The 19,197-nt window shown below is 41.5% G+C and overlaps 1 protein-coding gene across 9 annotated transcripts in view; it reads right to left on the minus strand.

Annotated features, from left to right (window-relative positions):
* Positions 1 to 19,197, minus strand: part of PTK2 (protein tyrosine kinase 2) — a 191,343-nt gene that overhangs the window by 108,659 nt on the left and 63,487 nt on the right. For all 9 annotated transcript variants that reach the window (XM_084510085.1, XM_084510080.1, XM_084510084.1 and 6 more), the window contains one exon: positions 695 to 921. In XM_084510085.1, coding sequence (XP_084366211.1) covers positions 695 to 889 — 195 coding nt within the window. In that variant the 5' untranslated portion in view covers positions 890 to 921. The remainder of the gene's footprint in view (positions 1 to 694; positions 922 to 19,197) is intronic.

A 19,197-nucleotide genomic window follows, 5' to 3' on the forward strand; every position in this document is an offset into this window, starting at 1 on the left:
CAGCCTTGTATTTTGTGTAAGTTAACTGAAGGACTACACTGTACAAATACAAGCAGCAGGTGATTGCCAGGGTGAGGAGGGGAGGACAAAAGGATGTACTGCTGGGACAAAGGGCTCTGATGCAAAAACTTCAGCTCAGTTTCCCCACACTGGGAGGAAAGACTTCCCAAACAGGGATGAAAAAATAAAAAAGACAAAAGAAAACAAAAAATACATACATATCTTACATTTGAACACAGTAAACATGTAAAAACACTGAACTTAAAAAAAAAAAAAAAAAAAAAAAGAAAATTAAGATAGTCATATAATGACGCTTTTCTCTTACATTTCCTCCAATCGTCACAGAGGATTTAGGGAGTAAAAAGCGATAAAAGTCAGTTGACATAAATCAGGAGTGGTACCTAGACTGGTAACCAGTTCTCTAAATTTCAAGTTTCTGTTCTGCAAAAATGGGAAGAGTTCTTATATTTCTTTAAGGTAATACACAACCGTTCAACAGATTTTTTTTTTTTTTTTAAGGAAAACTGGTACCATTTAAAGCCTTCTCTGAAATCACTCACAGCATACAACTGGTAAAGATTATTTGAAAATAAACTGTGAAACTTGCGTGTGTCTGTTTCTGGACTTTTGCCTTTTGGCCATGAAGTTAACATTTAACCTGAAGATGACATGAGAACGCTAAAGCCAGACTTACTCGGACATCAGTAGCATCTCCATGCCGGATATTGCTGGCCCACGTTGTCGGCTCGCTGTTAGTTTCGAAGTAGTGAAAAACCTTTAAAACTCGCTCCATGGACCCTGGGGAACGCTCCATCCCAGTACTGAGGTGTGTCTTTGCACTTGAACTTGGTGTATGATTCAAGTTTGGATCGAGGTAAGCTGCCGCCATGGTTTTGCTAGATGCTAGGTATCGGTCATATTCTAGGAAAGGAAAACAGAAAGCAAATTAATTTTAGTTATGCCTGAATCTTACGCTGAGTCAGACAAAATATTTACTGCAAATCCAACAAAACTCTTTTTTAAGGGACATTTAATTGCTCTTTTGGAGTCCCCTACTAAAATAGTTATGCAAATACGAATGTAAAAGAAATATTACCGGAGAAACAGCAAGCCCCGGCGAGCAAGTGTGTCTAATTTCCATGATACAGTTAACACAAGTGGCATCTTTGGCATCACTTCTTCCTTCAGTTTCTCAGTGTCTTAACCCAGCCCTCCACCAAAAGCCTTTAAAACCAAATACGGCCTTCCAGTTTTAACAGGAGGTCTCATTCCAAAGGTCTCTTGAGTTTACAACAGCTCAAAGATCAGCACCAGGAAACCCAAAAACCAAGTCATCAAACTGAAGGCTCTGCACGAAGAAGCTGCACACTGACACAGCCTCTCCAGTTGAAGACTAGGGGCTAGTTTTGTTACCCACTAATTTCGGAGTGATTTCCAAGTCTGGTGGCAAAAGGACTACCGTATGAGTCTGCATCCCAAAGAAGAAAAAGATTGCCTCTTGGCTACTGCTGCAAATTAATCAACCATGAGCAGATGGTGTCTGAGAAATCAATACAAAACGAGAGGGTAAAAGAGAAAATAATCCATCCTTCCCCGCCTGATGCAGCCTCAAGAACCATCCCAGCCTGATGGATGGAAAGAGCAAAGACCTGTGGGGCTCTGCTCCAAGCTGACAGGGCTTGGACAAGCACATTGAGATTTCTGTAGAATCAGAGTGGTTTGGGTTGGAAAGGGCCTTAAAAATCATCTAATTCCAACCCTCTGACATGACAGGGACACCTCCCACCAGCCCAGGTTGCCCAAAGCCCCATCCAGCCTGGCCTTGAACACCTCCAGCCACAGCTTCCCTGGGAATTATATACATAAACCTCCCCCTTGCAGCAAGCAGACAGTGGGGAAGCAATTTTCAAAATCTGGAGCTGAGTTTTTAAAAATAAACTTGATCTTTTGGGCACAGCAGGATGAACGCCTTTCTGGTAGTAAAACTGAGCTGGGAAAGGGGCAGACAAGGTGACTTAAAAGTGTTTTAAGCAGTACTGTGGTCGAATTGCTGAACCTTAGCTTGCTCCACTGCACGGCAGAAGGCTACAGAAGGCTACAGCTCAGCTTTTAGGGTAGCCCTTTTTAGTTTTATAGCACAGCATCTCGAATTAGCTCTTCACAGAGCAAGAGCAGCAGAAATGGGCGGACAGGGGCAGGAGGGGACACCCTGTCCCTTGCATCAGTTCTCCCCAAATCTCAACCCACAGCCAGGGTTCGGCTAACAGGAATTCAGCGCCGGCCGTTATCAAGGTTCAAAATCTTGAGACTGCAGATAACACAGTTTGCTAGAGGCTAAAACAGGGCTTGAAGTCTAACAACAATGTTAAGTGTCCAAATTCCTAGCCAGGGTACAAGATAAAGGGGAAACAAACAGCCCATCTGCACAGTGTGACTTTACCTCTACAACAAATAGTTGAATTGTGTTCGTCCAACAGAGCTGTAAGAACTTGGAACTGGCAGCACTGGGGCAGACAAAAGCCCTCCTCCGCCGTCCTGCCCTCAGGGGATTTAAGAGCAGGCCAACAAGACTTCTCCCAAATATTCCCCATTGCCTGAGCCCTGAGGGACTTCCCGTACCTGCCAGCTGCCAGCTCTGCTTTCGTAACCCTCTGTTGCTGCAGTGCCTGAAAATTCAAGAAGCTTTTAGGAGCTTCTGAGCTGTGCTTTATTGCTCTCTTTTCTAGCAATCAATACAAATGCACTAAAGCAACCCCATGTCCATTTTAAGACCCGTCCGCCCTGTCCCAACAGATAAAAGATCCCAAAATCCTGGGAAAACCTCGGTGAGGTTACTCGTGGGATCTCTGCACTGAAGGAGCCGGCATGCTGTTTCCATAAAAACCTTGATTTGGAAGTTGCAGCGGGTATAAAAATCTTCTCTGTGGCTGACTGAGACCAACACAACGTCACGCAACGTCACCCTCCACGCTCCGACCTGCAAGGCTCCTCTCCTGTAATGGTAAAATGGCCTCAGCTCCTGTAAAAGTGCCTCAGTCTCTCCTGTAAAAGTGCCTCAGCCTCTCCTGTAAAACTGCCTCAGCCTCTCCTGTGATCGTAAAACAGCCTCGTAAAACTCCAGATGACTGCAGGCTGGGGAGCTGCATGAGGACAACTCCCTTGGACAAAGTCCTAATGGCTCTCACTGGTGTAACTACTAAGAATTAAATAGTTTTCTATTAAGAATTTATTTTTCTGCTCAAACTTGGGCCATGTTTAACCCTCTTCCATTAAGTTCTGCCTCCTTTAAAACAAGCTACCCTAGCTCAAAGTCACTAGGAAAAATACTGTGTTACCTCAAGCTTATGCACACAAACTATAGAAAATTTGACTGCAAACCAAAGCAATGTATTTTTTTAGTAATGATGAACTAAAAGAGCTCTTGTTTTAATATCTATGCATAGTATCATCAACTTAAAGGACCTATTTATCGGGTTTTATTTGGCAGAAAAAGAGTAGGGAGAAAAGCTATAGGAAAAAGCAGAAACAAGCATTGTAAGTGTCTAACCACAGATTTATTATGGACAATCTATGGGACAATCTATGTCCCTTGGGAGCAGCAAACAGAGAAGTGAAAGACATCAGTTCCTATATACTGAAGTGCACTTAGGCAGCATAATTTCACTGGGTGGGGAAAACACAACGACAGAAGGAATTCCTTCACATTCATCACAGTGAGGGCAAAATCTGGAATCCAACATGGGACCAACCACAGCAGATACAAAGTATTGTCAATTTTCAGTGTTTCACAGGATAGGAAGCACTAAAAGGTAAACCAACCTCCTCAAAAGCAGACAAACACTTTTCCTCAAAAATTTCATCATCTTTGGGTTCTTTACAACTTCTTTTAAAAATCCCAATGCTTACTTTACGAGGCAGCAGAAGAACAGTAACTTTGGTAGCTCTGAAGTTACAGAAACACATGCTCTGTCTCTGGTTATGGACCTATTAATATTTCCATTAAGCCCTGCCCCTGGGTCTGAGTTTATAATGTGACTGTAAAACTTTGCCCCTGGCCAAAATTCTGTAAAACATAGCTGCTTGTCATGTAAGGATAATTAAACTACTATTTTACAAGATCTGCTCAGTTATTTAAGATACAAAGAGAAGAGGGATTACAAGACCAGGATACCTCCTTGTGCTCTTCTGAATTCAAACCAGATCAGTTTGTAATCCTGCCATTACAGACCTCGGTTTAAAAGAACAGTATCAGTTCTCTTGGTATTAAAGAACCAAGCAGGACACTATTACGGAGCAGAAACAAGCTACAGTACACACAGAGACTTAATTCTGCCAGGTTTTATTGAATATTGTGGTGATAAAAGAGCAGGGGCAAGCCCAGTGGTCTAAAATCAAGGCTGGTCGAACTTGTTTGTATGCAAAGTCGTGCCAGCTCTCCTTGTGCTTGTCCCAAACTAAACACTACTGACCTCCTGGTGCTCACACATTACAAAACACTCTGCTGTTCCTTGGTACTATAAAGACAATTTATTCCAAGCTTGGGGAGAGGAGTGGAGCAAACCAGTCCTGGCCTGCTGATACTCGGTGGCTCTGCTAAGATGCTGCAGTCGCTCCCCTGAGCATCATCATCCTGACAGCTTGCTATCAGAGTACCTGACATTTAGGGAAATAAACAGGAGATTGTTACATGAGGTTAGAAGATAAAGCCTTTTTTTCCCCCCAAACAACTGTACTTTGCAGCAAGAAAGCACTGTTGACCTTTTTTTGTACTTTGCTTTTTATACCATTCAGTTTTGAATGGCAGCCATTGTCATTACTCACATATCAGCTACGTTAGGAAAGAATAATCAAAATCATTTTGTCAAAACCCCCAGAATTATGAGGCAACTAATTGAATTACTTCTGAATTTCTGTTTGCAAGTCATTTGCTGCTCAGCCTAATTCTTGCTGACATCTCACCAGCACTGCGCAGCCCCACATCTGATGACTGCAGCGGGAGCAAAGTCAATATTATGACTTTCAGTAGTACAAACAAGCAAAGTTCAAAGTCACATTTCACTACCAGCTCTGAGTACTCAGAAACTAAGTCACTTCCACCGATGAGACAGTCAAAAAAAAAAAAAAAAAGAAAGAAAAAAAAGAGGTCATAACAAATGTTTAAATCAATTAATTAAGAAGTGATTAGCACACTGACAGAAAAGTTAGTGTAGTCCCATCGGGGCAATCTTTTCAATGCCAATAACGTCTTCTATATTTGACAAGTTACCGAAAATAATAAAATAAAATAGAAAAGTTCCTCATGCTGGTGTTGGCAGATGGCCATCAGCGCGGTGTCAGCAAGTTTGCCTGACAACGAACCAGGCCGGAATTATTCACACCGTGACTTCACGTTGTCCTTTGAGCAATGTTATAAAACTTCGGGGCACTTCCAATCTCCATATCCTGATCCCCACCTCCGGCCTGAAGGCAGCCACATCTATGAAAATTTCTCGCCACACTTCATCAAAACTAACTTGGGCTGTCGCACTTCAGGCCTACAAAAGTAACTAGGCCCAGAAGAAACCTCCCACTACAAATAAATCCAGAGTTCATTTCGTTCATCGGTCCTGGTGTGGAAATTCTACAAGACTTGAAATACTGTTAAAATTAATACTAAAGTTGGACTTATTAAAGTAGGCTTATTAAAAGGAAGGAAACCCCTCAAGTTACTTGCACCCTCAAGGAGCAACACTGCTTTATCGGACTGACACAAAGCCCTTTTTGGCACAAAATGCTGAACAGGAGGTGCCATTTAAATGTAATACAAAGATTTTATGTTATCCTAGGGGGTGAGCACTGGTTTGGGTTGCCCAGAAAGGCCGGGGAGCCTCCAGCCCTTAAGATGCTCAAAGCACAGCCGGGCACAGCCCTAGAACCTGCCCCTGCTCAGAGGGGGCCTTGGTTTTGCGATTCGGTGAAGACTGCATTAAGAATTCCTTCCACACTCTAAAATCCTAAATTATCCATAATGTGCCTCGTATCAGACAGTAAACATCTCACAAACATACAGCTCAATCCATTTTCACAGCTTGCATTAAATCCTGCTGGAGCTCACCTTGCAAATATTACCTTGTCTATCTCAACCTGACAGAAAGTGAGGATGTTAGGCAGAACTGTAAATATTTTCCCCGTTACAAAACTTGTATTTTTAGGAGTCTGTTAAGTTTTGCACACTGCTGACACTTGATATGCCACATCCTGATACATTTTTTTTTTTTGTTGGTGGTGTTGTTTCTGAGGGTTCGGCCCGATGCTTGCTCTTGGACATAAATCAGATGACTCCCTATCTTACCAGTACCACACTCTTCCTAAGAAAACTGTCCTAATGTATTTAACAGAACAGAATGGAGGGGTAGGAAAAGCTGAACTGTCAAAGCTGAACCCCCAGAACATGCACGTGCTGTAGGAAAGCAGCAGCAAGCACACCAGGGGTGCAAGCACAAGGTTCTTCTCCTCTCTTTTTTCTTTTTAAAGTTATCTTATGCTAACTTCAAATCTTGCTACGGATTTAAGGATGAAACTTTGAAAAAGCTATTGAGAGTTTTATATTTCAAACGGGATAAACAGAGGAAGACAGCAAAAAGGGTATTTCTTCCCATTACATTCACTTTTGCCTTCAGAAAGTCAGTAATTTCAGCTATTTCCAAAAGTCACATTGGAAACTTTCTGTTTCCTACCGAGCTTACTTCTCTTGTTTTTCTTTCAGCTACTGTTGATGTTCAAAAGGAAAAAAAAAGCAGTGATCCTTTGCTCCAGCTTTGGCACCTTTCGGCTACATCCACCCTCGTTGGTAAGGCTGCCTGTAACTACACATCCAAGAAGGCACACACATTTCCCTTGCTGCCTCCTCTCTGATCCCTTCCTGGCCACCACTCCCTCCCTCATACATATATTTATTTTAAAGTACATTAATTGCAGTCAGAAGCACTTATTGAGGCCCCCAGGTCAAAGTATAAAGCAGCCTGGCCAGCCCCATTAAAGCCATTTAAATAATGACTTCTTAATATCTATTTTAGTCCGAATTGACCCACTGAATATTTCACTTTATCAATATGAAATGGGAATATGGCCTGTGACTGACAAAATTCCTCACCGTTTTCTTTCCCGTAGAACACTGCCCAAGCACTTACAAACTCCAGGCCTCAGTTCAGTTCAAAGCAGAAATTTATAGTCCTTCTTCAAACAAAATTATGTATTTGAGCTATACACTGAAAAGCCAACATGGAAAGACAGAGACCAAAGTCAAAGCAAGTTTAGCAATGCAAGGTGCAAACGTACAAAAATCTATTTCAATTATATCAGTGTTTTAGGAGATTAAGTGTTCAGGGGAGCATGAAGAAGGAATTTGGAGAAAATGTAAACTACAAGACTCGTATGAAATAAAGCAATATGACATCCTGTAGGTTGTAACACGAGGCAAGCATATCTCGACAAAAATCAATTATTAAGTATAAAAATGCCCTAAATTAATTGAAACAAGGGTGGATTCCATGTACAGCTGCTACTGGTGAACTTGTATTCAAGATTTGTAAGAACGTGTAAATCACCTTTGGAAAATGCTACAAAAGCATTCGTCTGTACCTTGGGAGAAAAAAGTAGGGAAAAGTTTTAAAGAACATTCACAACCAGCTGAACTATTTGTACTGTCAAACAGTAATTTTAATCTAGTAAGATGTCTTGCAATCCTTTTGTCTTGCAATATCCAGTATGGCACCAGTCCTAAGGCTCCCCAGGGATGAGTCCCGACATACCTTCGTACTCAGTTTAACCCAATTTCATTGCAATGTGCTTGCATAATCTGCACCACTCAGCAACTCCCTTTGGAGTTGGCACCAATTCCTAGTTTTAATGTGAAACATTTGATAATGAGGAAACATCATTTGTGCTGGGAATACAAGAAAACCAGTGTCTTTAATTAGCACAAGGTATCCAGCCAGATATTTGCTTCAGTTTTCAACAGCACTCTGAACATGCACTGCGGTCCCTTGGTACCGCAGAAATCCAAGTAAACACTAATTTTCCTTTACATCTTCAATTAATGACCTTACAAATCTCTCTAGCAAGGTATACAAAATTATAATGAAGTTTCCTTAAAAGACACTGCTAAAAGTGAGCAGTAAAAACTGTTCTTCTAAAAAAAACTGGCAGCAGCCCTACCTATGGACATCAAAACAAGACTGAGAAGGAAACAATATGACAATCTTTAATACTACTTACTGAGTACTGCTCAATGGAGGCCCTACATAGCACGAGTTCTTCTAAACAGCTGCAGAGTAAGCAAATAGGAGCACTGAGTGTTTACTGTCTTTCTAGAAAACCAAATGCAAAGAATAAATTAGAATTGGTGATAATGAAAACATGTTTCCAGGAGATTAGGAAGGAGACATGCCTGAACCAGAGGCAGTTAGGGGAAGTATTAAGGTATTCCTGCTATGCAGTATCACAGATTAAAATATTTGGCTTTTGCTGCTATTTGACTCAAAACCTTCCCTTCCTAGTTTTAGGTTACAGCATGATGCCATCCCAGACCCGCATGTCACACCGTTCAGCTGCACAGCCTTTTAATTTTGGATCCCTTTTAATACAGCATTAACTGCCCCCACGTTATCTCCATTTTTCATGGAAACCAGAAGGGCACATCAGATAACAGGCACTGTAAGTACTGAAGGGGAACAGAGCATGACAATGGTCACGTTGTCGCGCTGTATGGCAACGGCCTGTTCCAAAAATCAATGACCTGTAAAAAGTTTTACTTAAGCCTATTCCGGCTCAAGTGTTTTCCAAAGCCAGTAATTACAGCCTCTGTTACATACAGAGAAACGTAGGGACCAGACACAAAGTGATTCTCATTCAAGTGACTGAATGGCTGCTTAATGTAGGCCAACCATAAAAATCCTTCTAATTACGGCTTGCTGAGATGATACTTCTGTGCATCTCCACACACACAAGAAATATCAGTTATTTGCAGAGCTGTTGCTGTTGGAACTGCGCATGTACCATGCGTCTCCTTACATCCTCATGTAAAACCCTGAAGAGCTGGGGAAATTGTGAGCTTCCCTTGAATCCCTTTAGGAATCAGAGCTCTTGGCTCCTCATCTTGTGTTTGAGGATCTAAGCCACTCCATTCTTCAGCTAAGGGTCCTTTTCTCCTAAAGTCTCGATCTATTGCACCCAAAGACAGAAGAATAAGCAGAATTAGGTTAATTAGTCAAAGAACAGGTACGGTAGCTTCTCAAGTTTGGCATCTGATCTAAAGATTAAGCACACTGCCAGATAAAAATTCCTCTAACAAAGCCTCTGAAAGAGAAACGTAATACTCAAGAAACAGTGGTCCGCAGAAGAAAAATTAGGGTTCAATTCTTTACAACAGGGATGATTTTGTGGCAATTCAGCCTCGTCCTTTTTGTCGCTTTAAAATGGATGAAATGGCATGGGAACACCTCAAGAACACTCAATCATGATCAGGGGGGAACTTGGAAGGGTCAGAAACATCAGGTAGTTGGGCTGCTGCAAATTTGGGGGAAAAAAATCATAGTAAAAATTAGTGTTCACACATTGTTTGGCAGCCCTAAGGAGCACAGCTGTAATGACAGAGCTATCAACACCCACTTATGTCCAAAGCCACTGGTGTGCCTTGTCCCTCATCACGCCAGGCTGTTGAAGGACACGGGTGACAGATAGTCGGTGAGAGATCTTCATGGCCTAGGACATGCCAGGAACAAAGGCAAACCTGAAGAAACGACTGCTTACTTAGCAGGTTTCACTACCTCCACCAGAATTTGTTGCACCATTTTATCATACACCTGATCATAGGCAGGCAATTAAAAGACTCGTACGACGAAGCTTACTTTATCGTGCGTTTTGATTCCACTTTATTACTTCCTTGGAAACAATAAATCAATTCCCCACTATAACATAGAAGTGAACAGTGCAATTTGCATCCCACGCTGACAATTTACAGAAACACCAGGTGGTAATAAATTGATGTTACACAGAGACGACACCTCCACAAGCCTCCATTACTCAGAACGAACAACCCCATTTTCCTTCAGTCCCTATTAGAGCAGGCAGGCACGTTAATGTCAGGGGCTACTTAAAAACCTGGAATTTTAAAAATGCTGAGTAGCACTTGGCCTGAGCACAGACCCTGTTACAAGAGGGTCCAGCAATGAAAGCATTACTTCCTGAGCTTCAGGAAGCAGGGAGTTTTTTTTACATATTTGCGATCCGTGCTCTTAATTTGTTTAAACTTCTTGTAAAAGTCCTTTGCTGTAGCTATGGAGAACACAGGAAAATAGAAACCTTCACGAGTGCTTTTGTATGTACAAAACATCTAAATTTCTGCACCAAATGAGAATTTGTTCAGTCGTGACACCCTCCACTGTAGAGAGGATTCATTTTTTCTCTGCAGGTTGGAGGAACGGGACCGTCGCTCCAAGCCCTATTTCCATGCTAGCTTTATGAAAGATACCACAAAGGAGTAAAATATTAGGTATTCCAACCAAAGGGTACTGTATTTCATTGCATTGTATTAATTTTAGCCTGAAATTGGGTCTTCAGGATATTCATAACTTGGAATAACTTCTGTCAGTGCTCACCAAAGGCTGGGGGTAAGTGGCTGCTATCTTTAGCATCCTACAGCCTCTCACCAGCAGAGAACCATGGATTAAATTTGTTCTATTTTAACTTCAAGGTGCAACAGAGTAGAAAAGTCAATGAGATTTCCACCAGATTTGACAAATATCCACGAAGTCCTAAAAAAAAGGGTAACCAAGCAATTAGGGAAAAAGCAGCAGCAGCAGTGTGAGGGGAATTAAAAAGGCTGGGACCCTTCAAGGTGTGAGGACAGGAGAAAGGGGACTGTCTCAGCAAATTTGTAAAGCTTTTGGGTAAATTCAGGGAGAATGGGTGCCTAAACAGATCCTATAAGACCCCTCTGAAGTGTCTCATGCATCAACGGTGGATGCTGAAGAACCAGGAGGAGAACAGACTGCAGATTACAGCCACCCTCATGTGGTCTCCTCAAACACTCACAGATGAGAGATGCTGTCAAAGAGAACAGTGAGCAAGATGGACCACCGATGTGATGCACTTTTTTACATTCTTAATGTCCATAAAAGCTTCACCTTTTGCTTCTACCACTGAAGTGTGATCCCTGCTTCTTCCTTAAAGTTCAGCTGAAAATACAAATAACCAGACTCACAAGCCTTCCCGTGCCTGACATTTCACAGACCGCATTTATCATGTCATTTGTTGCCAGTGAAGGATGATTATTTCCAGGCTTAGAAAAGGCTTTGACTGTAAGTCAGAAAATTAAATGAAGTCAAATAAAAATTAGACATTTTTCTTGCATGGAACAATTCAGAAAAATCCATAAATCTGAGAAAAAAGCACATCGACTTGCCAGAAAACATTCACAATATATTCTCATCCTTACAGGGATCCAAAGTAGTATGAAAAAAGCAAAGATGCCCCATCACTCATTCAATACTTTCAGGTGTTTTGTTATTTTCTTTTTAAATGTCAAATGTTTGCAAGCACGGTTGAAATTCTCATGTATAGTCTGATGTTCAAATCTCACTACAGGAATTCAAGTCTTGCTTCTCGAATCTACCTCCAAAAGATGCTGCAGACAACAGAATTGATACATAATTATTTCTAAAGTGTATATATATATGTTTGTACGGATGTTTGAGCTCATTTTTCAGAGGAAAGCAAGTTGTCACCACAGGCTGCTGAGCCAATTTAATATAACCAATTTGTCCCTGCTGCTGCCAAAGCTGCAGAGCCTGCTACCCCCTTCCTCCCTGCCAAGCATTTCCTCATCCACGTTGCCTGACGAGGCAACCCTTGCTTCCCTTCTGTGGCCTCCTGTTGCTGCTTAAATGCTTTTTGAGCTGCTTTTACTTATTAAGACAGAAGAAATCTGTCCGGGCTTCTTCCTTCTGGTTTTGGGTTGTGTGTGTGTGTTTTTTTTTTTCTATCTAAGTGCGGTGAAGTGGCTGAAAAAGAGCTCTAAGAAGCTCTGGAGCCAGCACAAAGTAAACAGCAAAAGCACATGGCCAGTAGTAGGGAGGAGGAGGAGGTTTCCCCGTTCTTGGCAGCTGCAAGCTATGTCGGCTCTTTGCTCTTCTTGGACTACACCTGGCTGGGGTGGGAGGAAAATAGCTAAGCAGGGGATAGAAAACATCCTCTGCACGCACAGGAGGGGGAGAAAAGTGAGGGCTGGGTTTTTGTGAAACTGTTTTTTTCCAGTCCAGCTGCATGGATCGTTTGCAGTCCACATCTGACAGCTCTGAGCCTCTGACACTGAACTATTAAATTGCACTTGCTGGTACTGATGCTGGGGAGACCATTTACTCACCTGGGCAAGAGAAGGGGAAAAAGGGAGGAGAAGAGGCAGAGCTGGGAGGAGAAGAGGAGCTCTTCCATTGCAACGGTTGAAGAAGGCAGAAATATTTGGTTAAAGTATTCATATTAAAAATCCTTTCAATGCCTGACCTACCTCACCACGAGGGAGTCCTGCTGATCTGGGAAGCTCCTGCCTGCATCTCCTTACCAGTAAGGATGGATGGCTCTTTAGGTCACCTACATAGTCTCTACTGCCAACCCTTCGTACTGAAGAAAAGGGAACAGAAACTGCACAGGACTTTCATGTTCCATCTCAAGTACAAATAATAAACTTACAATTACAGCTTTGCTGAAATTAAGTTCTGTTTCTGCACCAGATGTTAAAGGATTGTAATGTAATACACTAAATATTCAGAAATAATGATAGTAATTATTAAGATTGTTCTTATTAATAAGATTATTCTTTTATTTCCTGAGAGTGGAGCAAGAGAAGCAATTTATCTTGTAGTTTTGGGGGTTGAAACTTTGGTAAGCTGGACAATTCTGGCTACAGCAGTATCCAGTGCTCTTCTGAAACACAAGTGTCTTATAAAAAAAATTAATAGATTTTGTAACATGCAACTTTGATGGTATTATAAAATGCACACGAAGCAAGTGTACCAAGATATGGGAAGTATAGTTGCGAAATACCAAATATATTCCCAAAAGTGCATCAGAACACCCTATCTCTGGAAATTTTAACTCTTAGAAACTGAGGCATCTCCTGACTTCGGGTTCAGATTCGACACTGCATGAGCTGAAGTCCTTGAGGGTACATGCCAGCAGTGCTGGCACTGAAGTTTTATCTTCTGACACATTCTTATCAAAGAAATTAACTCCAGGAATTTGGACATGGGGCACAAGCGGATGGGATTATTCCTGGGTAACAGGGCAGACAAGGTTTGTTTGCATCTGATAGGAAGCAGACAGGGACAAGCACCTGTAATTTGCACCCAAATCAACAAAACATCTGAGAGTTAACTAGCACAGTACCAGCTGGAGATATTCAGCAAGGGATCGTGATTTAAGAACATTGTAGAAGTGCTATGGTACCTTTTAAAAGTAAATTTTTGGGTTTGAAACCATTTGAGCACATGACATAAAACAAGCAAGCGTCTGAAAGATGCCTGGCACAGTCAATGGCAGCAGGAGCACACCTGATCTCTAATTATTCTCAAGTAGTTTGTAAATGTCAAAGTATGCTTTAAAGATGCTCGGCATTTGTTTGAATCCGACTCAAAGCACTACGTCTTCATCAGCTGCAGGATATTTCCTGGAGCAATTGGGGTTTCATAGCTAACAGCCACTCAAAGAGAAAAAAACATTTAAAATGTCACACACGATGCTGCTCAGAGGAATGAGGGACACCAAAATGGGGTGAAAAGCAGCAAACTAAGGTTTCGGTAGCCGCAGAGCCTGTGTTCCTTCTACACAAATATAAAATCGGAGACAGGGTTAGGAAGATTTACTCCAAAGAAATGCAGATTATTTCCATACTCCAGGAGAAAATGGGTTTTACCTGCTTTAAGGAGTGGATAGAAGCTCGTTTTGCTCATGTAAAGCTGAGTCCAGACCAGGAAATGTAACGAGACTTTGTGCTTCGCTGTCCCTCCAGCTACAAAAGACCCTAAAGAAGAGCAGACCCTAAAGAAGCACCCCCCAGCCACAATCTTTCACTTACTGCAAGGCTACAGAAAGTGCAAAAAACGAGAAGCAAACTCTGATTTATTAATGCAAACCAGCAATTCCTCATTTCAGATGTCAGTTCGTAAATGAGACTGAAAACTTCCCCTCTTCTGTTTCTTGTGAAAAACCTATTCCCTTACGAGAGTCTCAGCTGCAGGCTGCTTCCCGGCCATACTTCTCTGCAACAAGATAGGCACGAGAAAGGTGTTGTTGGGAGAAAAACCTGTCAGGAACAGCTAGCTGCATGGTTTTATTGCTACAGAAACGGGCCCATGGCTTTTCCTCATCTCTCACTTACTCCAGCCATGCTGTGGGACTGCAGGGAGCCGTGCTTCAGGATTTCCTCACGGGATTTCAGGTCTTGATGGCCAAGTCAAGCTGTGGCACTTTCCTCGCCGACACTCCTCCAGGCCTGTGTTCCCTCTTTGTTTCTAACTAGAGGAGAGATTTTTAGTTTTTCTTTAATTGAGCAAACGAACCTCAAAGCTCAACGATTTCAGAGATGAAGGCAGCTTATACCAAACCGAGCAACCACTCGGGACTGATTCGGTTTCTCCTTCACATTTATGATGCTGGTTGTGGGGGACCAGCTGCTCCTGGAGGTCTTTTCCAACCTTAATGCTTCTATGAACTAAGTTATTTGCTTTTAACACAGCCACTCTACCAATTAAGTTACCTGAACAGCATTTGAGGACAGAGGACTTTGAAAGCACTGCATTCAAACAACTGTTCACCAGCATGCCCTGCTGTCAACTGCTTCATTTTCCATCACCCACAAAAGACCTGGTATCAAGGAATTATTTGAATTACCTAGATTTACTGCTTTTATGTACCAGAGTAAGTGTCCAGGAAAAACAACCAAAAAAAACCAAACAACTTTGTTCTTCATTTTCCAGATGCAAGGCATACTGTTAGAACTGGATTTGTTCTGTAAATTTGATTTAAAAGTAAGAACAAGCTCCATATCTTTAGCTTGCACATTTACCTTGCTGTTTTATTCCCCTTTATCAGGCCTAAGAAGCAGCAGTATTTTAAAAAAATACGTATTTTGGAAAAGGTTTGTCAATTTTTGAAGGACTTCTTGCGGGAGGGGTTTTAAATTCCTTGTTCTTGTGATTTAATGTAAAATTTGGATTAAGGAGATGACAAATTGCTTTGGAAATACTCCTAAGAAGTGTTTTCACAGAAAGCTATGAACTTATAAATCAATTTATTATAACATTTATATATTCTCCTCTTATGTGCTAAACGAACCAGTTCACAGTGATAGTATCAACAGCATCTCTGTGGCCAAAAGGCAGCAAGGGGAAAAAGGAAAATACGCAAAGTAGCAGTAAAAAATGCCAGAAATAATTATAGTCCATAGAAAAACCCAGGGCCAAGTTACACCGGGCAACCAATGTCAAAGAAAAAAAGACTTTTAACGGAAATCAGCAACCTGAAATGTCTGGTATCGAGCCCTTCACCAGTTTGGCCTTAATTTTGCAAAGCAATGGGTGCCCCCAGGCATTGCCAGGAGCAGACTCAAGTGGGTATTTATGGCTGGGTGATGAGCTGGAGTAGGTGTGTGCATACTGATAAGGTGGGAAGAAACGTTCAGCACCTGAGAGAGCCTGGCCCTAGCCCTACAAACAGGTAGAAAACTGCAGAGTCACGAAGGACACATTTTATGAGCAACTTTATGGCTTTGCAGCGGGCTGACTGTCCTTGCGAGGAACAGAAGGGTAACAGCCTACATCGTATTTACCATATTGCTGCTCTGAGAACTATTTTTCCCATTGGAGGAAGAAAACAAGACTGCATTTTATTGCCATCAGAAGTGGAGTGATATTAGACTTAGAAGTAGGATCTACGGTATCTTTACATCGTAGATTGGAGATGAAGAGTGAGGAAAGTCTAACAAAAAGAAGGAAAAGATGCTCTCCAAGAATTTTATGGTAGTAAGTTACAGACAAGCTGCTAACGAACTCCTCCATCCCATGATCTGTCCCAGGGCTGAAGCATCATGTACACCACAGACTGAGAAACCCAAGTGAAGTTCACAGTATCTGTCACCTCCTAGGTCCAGGCATCATCCCCAACAGCCCACGGGAATGCTTCTGTGCTTCCAGATGTTGTGTTGTTCAGAGGACTGACAGCATATCCAACCTCTTGGTAAGTTCCTCTCACTGCACAGGAAAATATCGACTGGCCTCAGGCATCAGTGATGACCGATTTTTTAAAAAATATATTAAAATAAATCATTATATCAACACTTTCTATGGATCCACAAGCACAACTAAGGGCAAGTACACTTAACATACAAGTAAAGCCATTTTAAGTTGAGGTTTGGCACCCTACCTCCAGTCTGCCCACTGCTTTTGCTTTCTTTTTTTCTTACATCTCCGAACAGTGCACTCATACTAAACTTCTCTGAATTGCTTGATGTCAAAGAAATCCAGAAGAGATACAAGTACAAGCTTCTGAGCTGGTTGTTTCTCCTTCTCCTGAAGATGCACAAGCCATGACTGAGCTGGTAACTATAGTAGGTAACTCCAGAGGCTGAATGCAAGCATCCTTAAATTCCTTTCTGGATACCTCAAAATGGTAACTGTCTTCTATATTCATAACTTCACATCCAAGAATTATCTTCTCTTATAACATAACCAGTTCCAATTAGGTAGCTTACTCATTTGTGCAGCGATGCAGGTCCAGAACAGACACTGAAGTTCACCCTGTGAAGGTTTTTCCTCTTTTTTTCATTGAATTTTACTGATTTCTGAGATTATTAAACCCAGACCCTCCCACCCTGATTTGTTTTACTTCGGCTTTACTGCGATTTTCGCATAAAATAACAAAGTGGAGATAAACCTATATTAAGCAGAAATCAGCATCCAGCATTATTTTTCTGTGCTGGATAAGCATTAGATAAAAAGTCACGTACTTGAACTAATGGAAACTCCTCAAATTCACTTCAATCAGCTCAGTGAGCAGCCACCAGATTTGAGAGAATCTCACACTGGGCTGGTGGTGATCAAAACATTGTTTTTCTGAACTACTCGTAATTTATTAATTACAAAGCAGAAACGATTCTCTACTTCAGTATTTCTTTATTTAAGCTAAAAATGAGCACAGCTGCCTCTACCTACAACGACTTACCATTACCTAAACGATACCAGTGTCCAGTGACAGTGTTTTGGAAGTGCTTCACTACCATTTTTTCCTCTTCTCTCACTCTTCTTTAAGGAAGCTGCTCTGTTTAATTTCATATCTTCAGCTAAAGCCGTGCAAAATGTACTCAGGTGATACCTATGCTGGTTTTCTTAGTTGCTTTGCACAGCCCTACAAAATTTCTCAAATCTATTGCTCCTTTCAAAATGACAATTTTTAGCAACTAGAGCTAAAAACTAAAGCAAAACAAAGAAATTAGTATTAAAAGTACTGGATAAAACATCCTATAGAGATGCATGGTATTTACACAAACGCTACGGATACAGTCTTCCCCCCTTTCCTCTCTTGTGGAAGAGCTTGCTAGTAAGGCCTCATATTAATTCCTTGGCAGAAGGAGCACAACATCAGGATCTCTACAGAGAATCCTGATGTTGTTGGAAACCCACAGTGATAGAGCAGAGGGGTTCCAGAGTACAAACCTGAGTAATTTCAGCAGGAATAGTAAGAACTCTGAGTTCAGAAAACTACCTGAAGGAGGGTTTTTCACAAAAACTGTTATGCAGCCACACGCACAGCAAGTGCTGCTGTTCCTACTGTGATCCGTTGGTTTCCATCATTAAGGTATCGCATTCTTAAACTTTATGAACATCACAGTTTTGAAAGATGTGACAGATAAAAGCAGTATACAGCTTGAGTCCTTACTGCCCCTCCAATTGACGACAGATACTTGGAAGTGTTTAAATGTATTAACCTGGTACTTTGCAGGCCAAGTGGTTTTGTTTTACTAAAAATTAGTTAAGTGCACCCAAAACCAGAAAGAATTTGTTCAGTATCTGATAAAACCAAAACCTACTGAATTCCCAAAATGGCTTTGAAAGAATAAATAATGAACATTTTCCCTCCCGAGTACTGATGATGCCTTGTACCCATCTACATATGCAAATAAGCAACGTGGATGAAGAAACTTAGCAACTGAAGTACAAATGTGCAAATCCTTCACTTCAAGGGCAGAACAGGTGCCTTGATGTTCTCTTACCTTAGCGTAAGATAAACCCAGGCATTAAATCCTCACGTTATCACTGATGTAAAAAACCTTTTTGTATTAAACAAGCACGGATTCACGAACACATAAGGGACGCCTACCTTTTGCTATAACCTACTGTTGCCCCATTGCCCCTTACCTTCAGAAGCCAGCTGAGAAGCTCCAGGAATATATCTGGCTCTTTCCCATCTTCCTGCCTAGAAATATAGATTTGGCATGACTGCAGGCCACTACCCACGCAGCAACTACTTGTGATCACGTTATTTGCTGCAGTGATCTTTATAGTTCATGTTAAAGGAGAAAACACAAATCCACAACCACAGGAATCCATGAACTATTAGCAATTAAAGAGTCTAGCTTCAACAAGGAGCTAGAACCAGGAAAAGTGTAGTTTTATTCACAATTTTAAGTATGAATTCAGCTAAATCCCTATAGTTATTGGCAAGTATGCAAAAATCAGAAGCATTTACTTTTCTTTAGTCATTAGACAACTCCAGTGTCAGAGGCTGTAAGCAACAAGGGAATGAAGATGATCTGTGTAGTCTACAAGGTCAAGAAGCAAAGTAATTGATTGCTTTTTTAAATGTTTTCAAAGTTATTTTATCAGCACACCTCTTCTGATCCTGAAAGGAAACTGGGGGCACATTTGGCTGATGCAAGGTAAAACACCAAACGCTGGGTGCAGAGGAGTCACAACTACTCAATTTCCTCTGACAACAAGTGACTTTTAGTCCTACAGCATGTCAACTTCAAGTCAAAATTCAGCTTTCTGCCTCAAAATGCCACACTTTTATTAAGCTCTTCATCCGCCCTCTTCCCTGCAAGCTGCTCCCCAAGTGGCTTCAGCTACCCTGAGCACAGCTGTACCGAGCAGTGGCAAAACTGAAGGT

Source organism: Aythya ferina (genome assembly GCF_964211825.1).
Source record: "Aythya ferina genome assembly, chromosome: 2".
In the NCBI taxonomy this organism is placed as follows: Eukaryota; Metazoa; Chordata; class Aves; order Anseriformes; family Anatidae; genus Aythya; species Aythya ferina.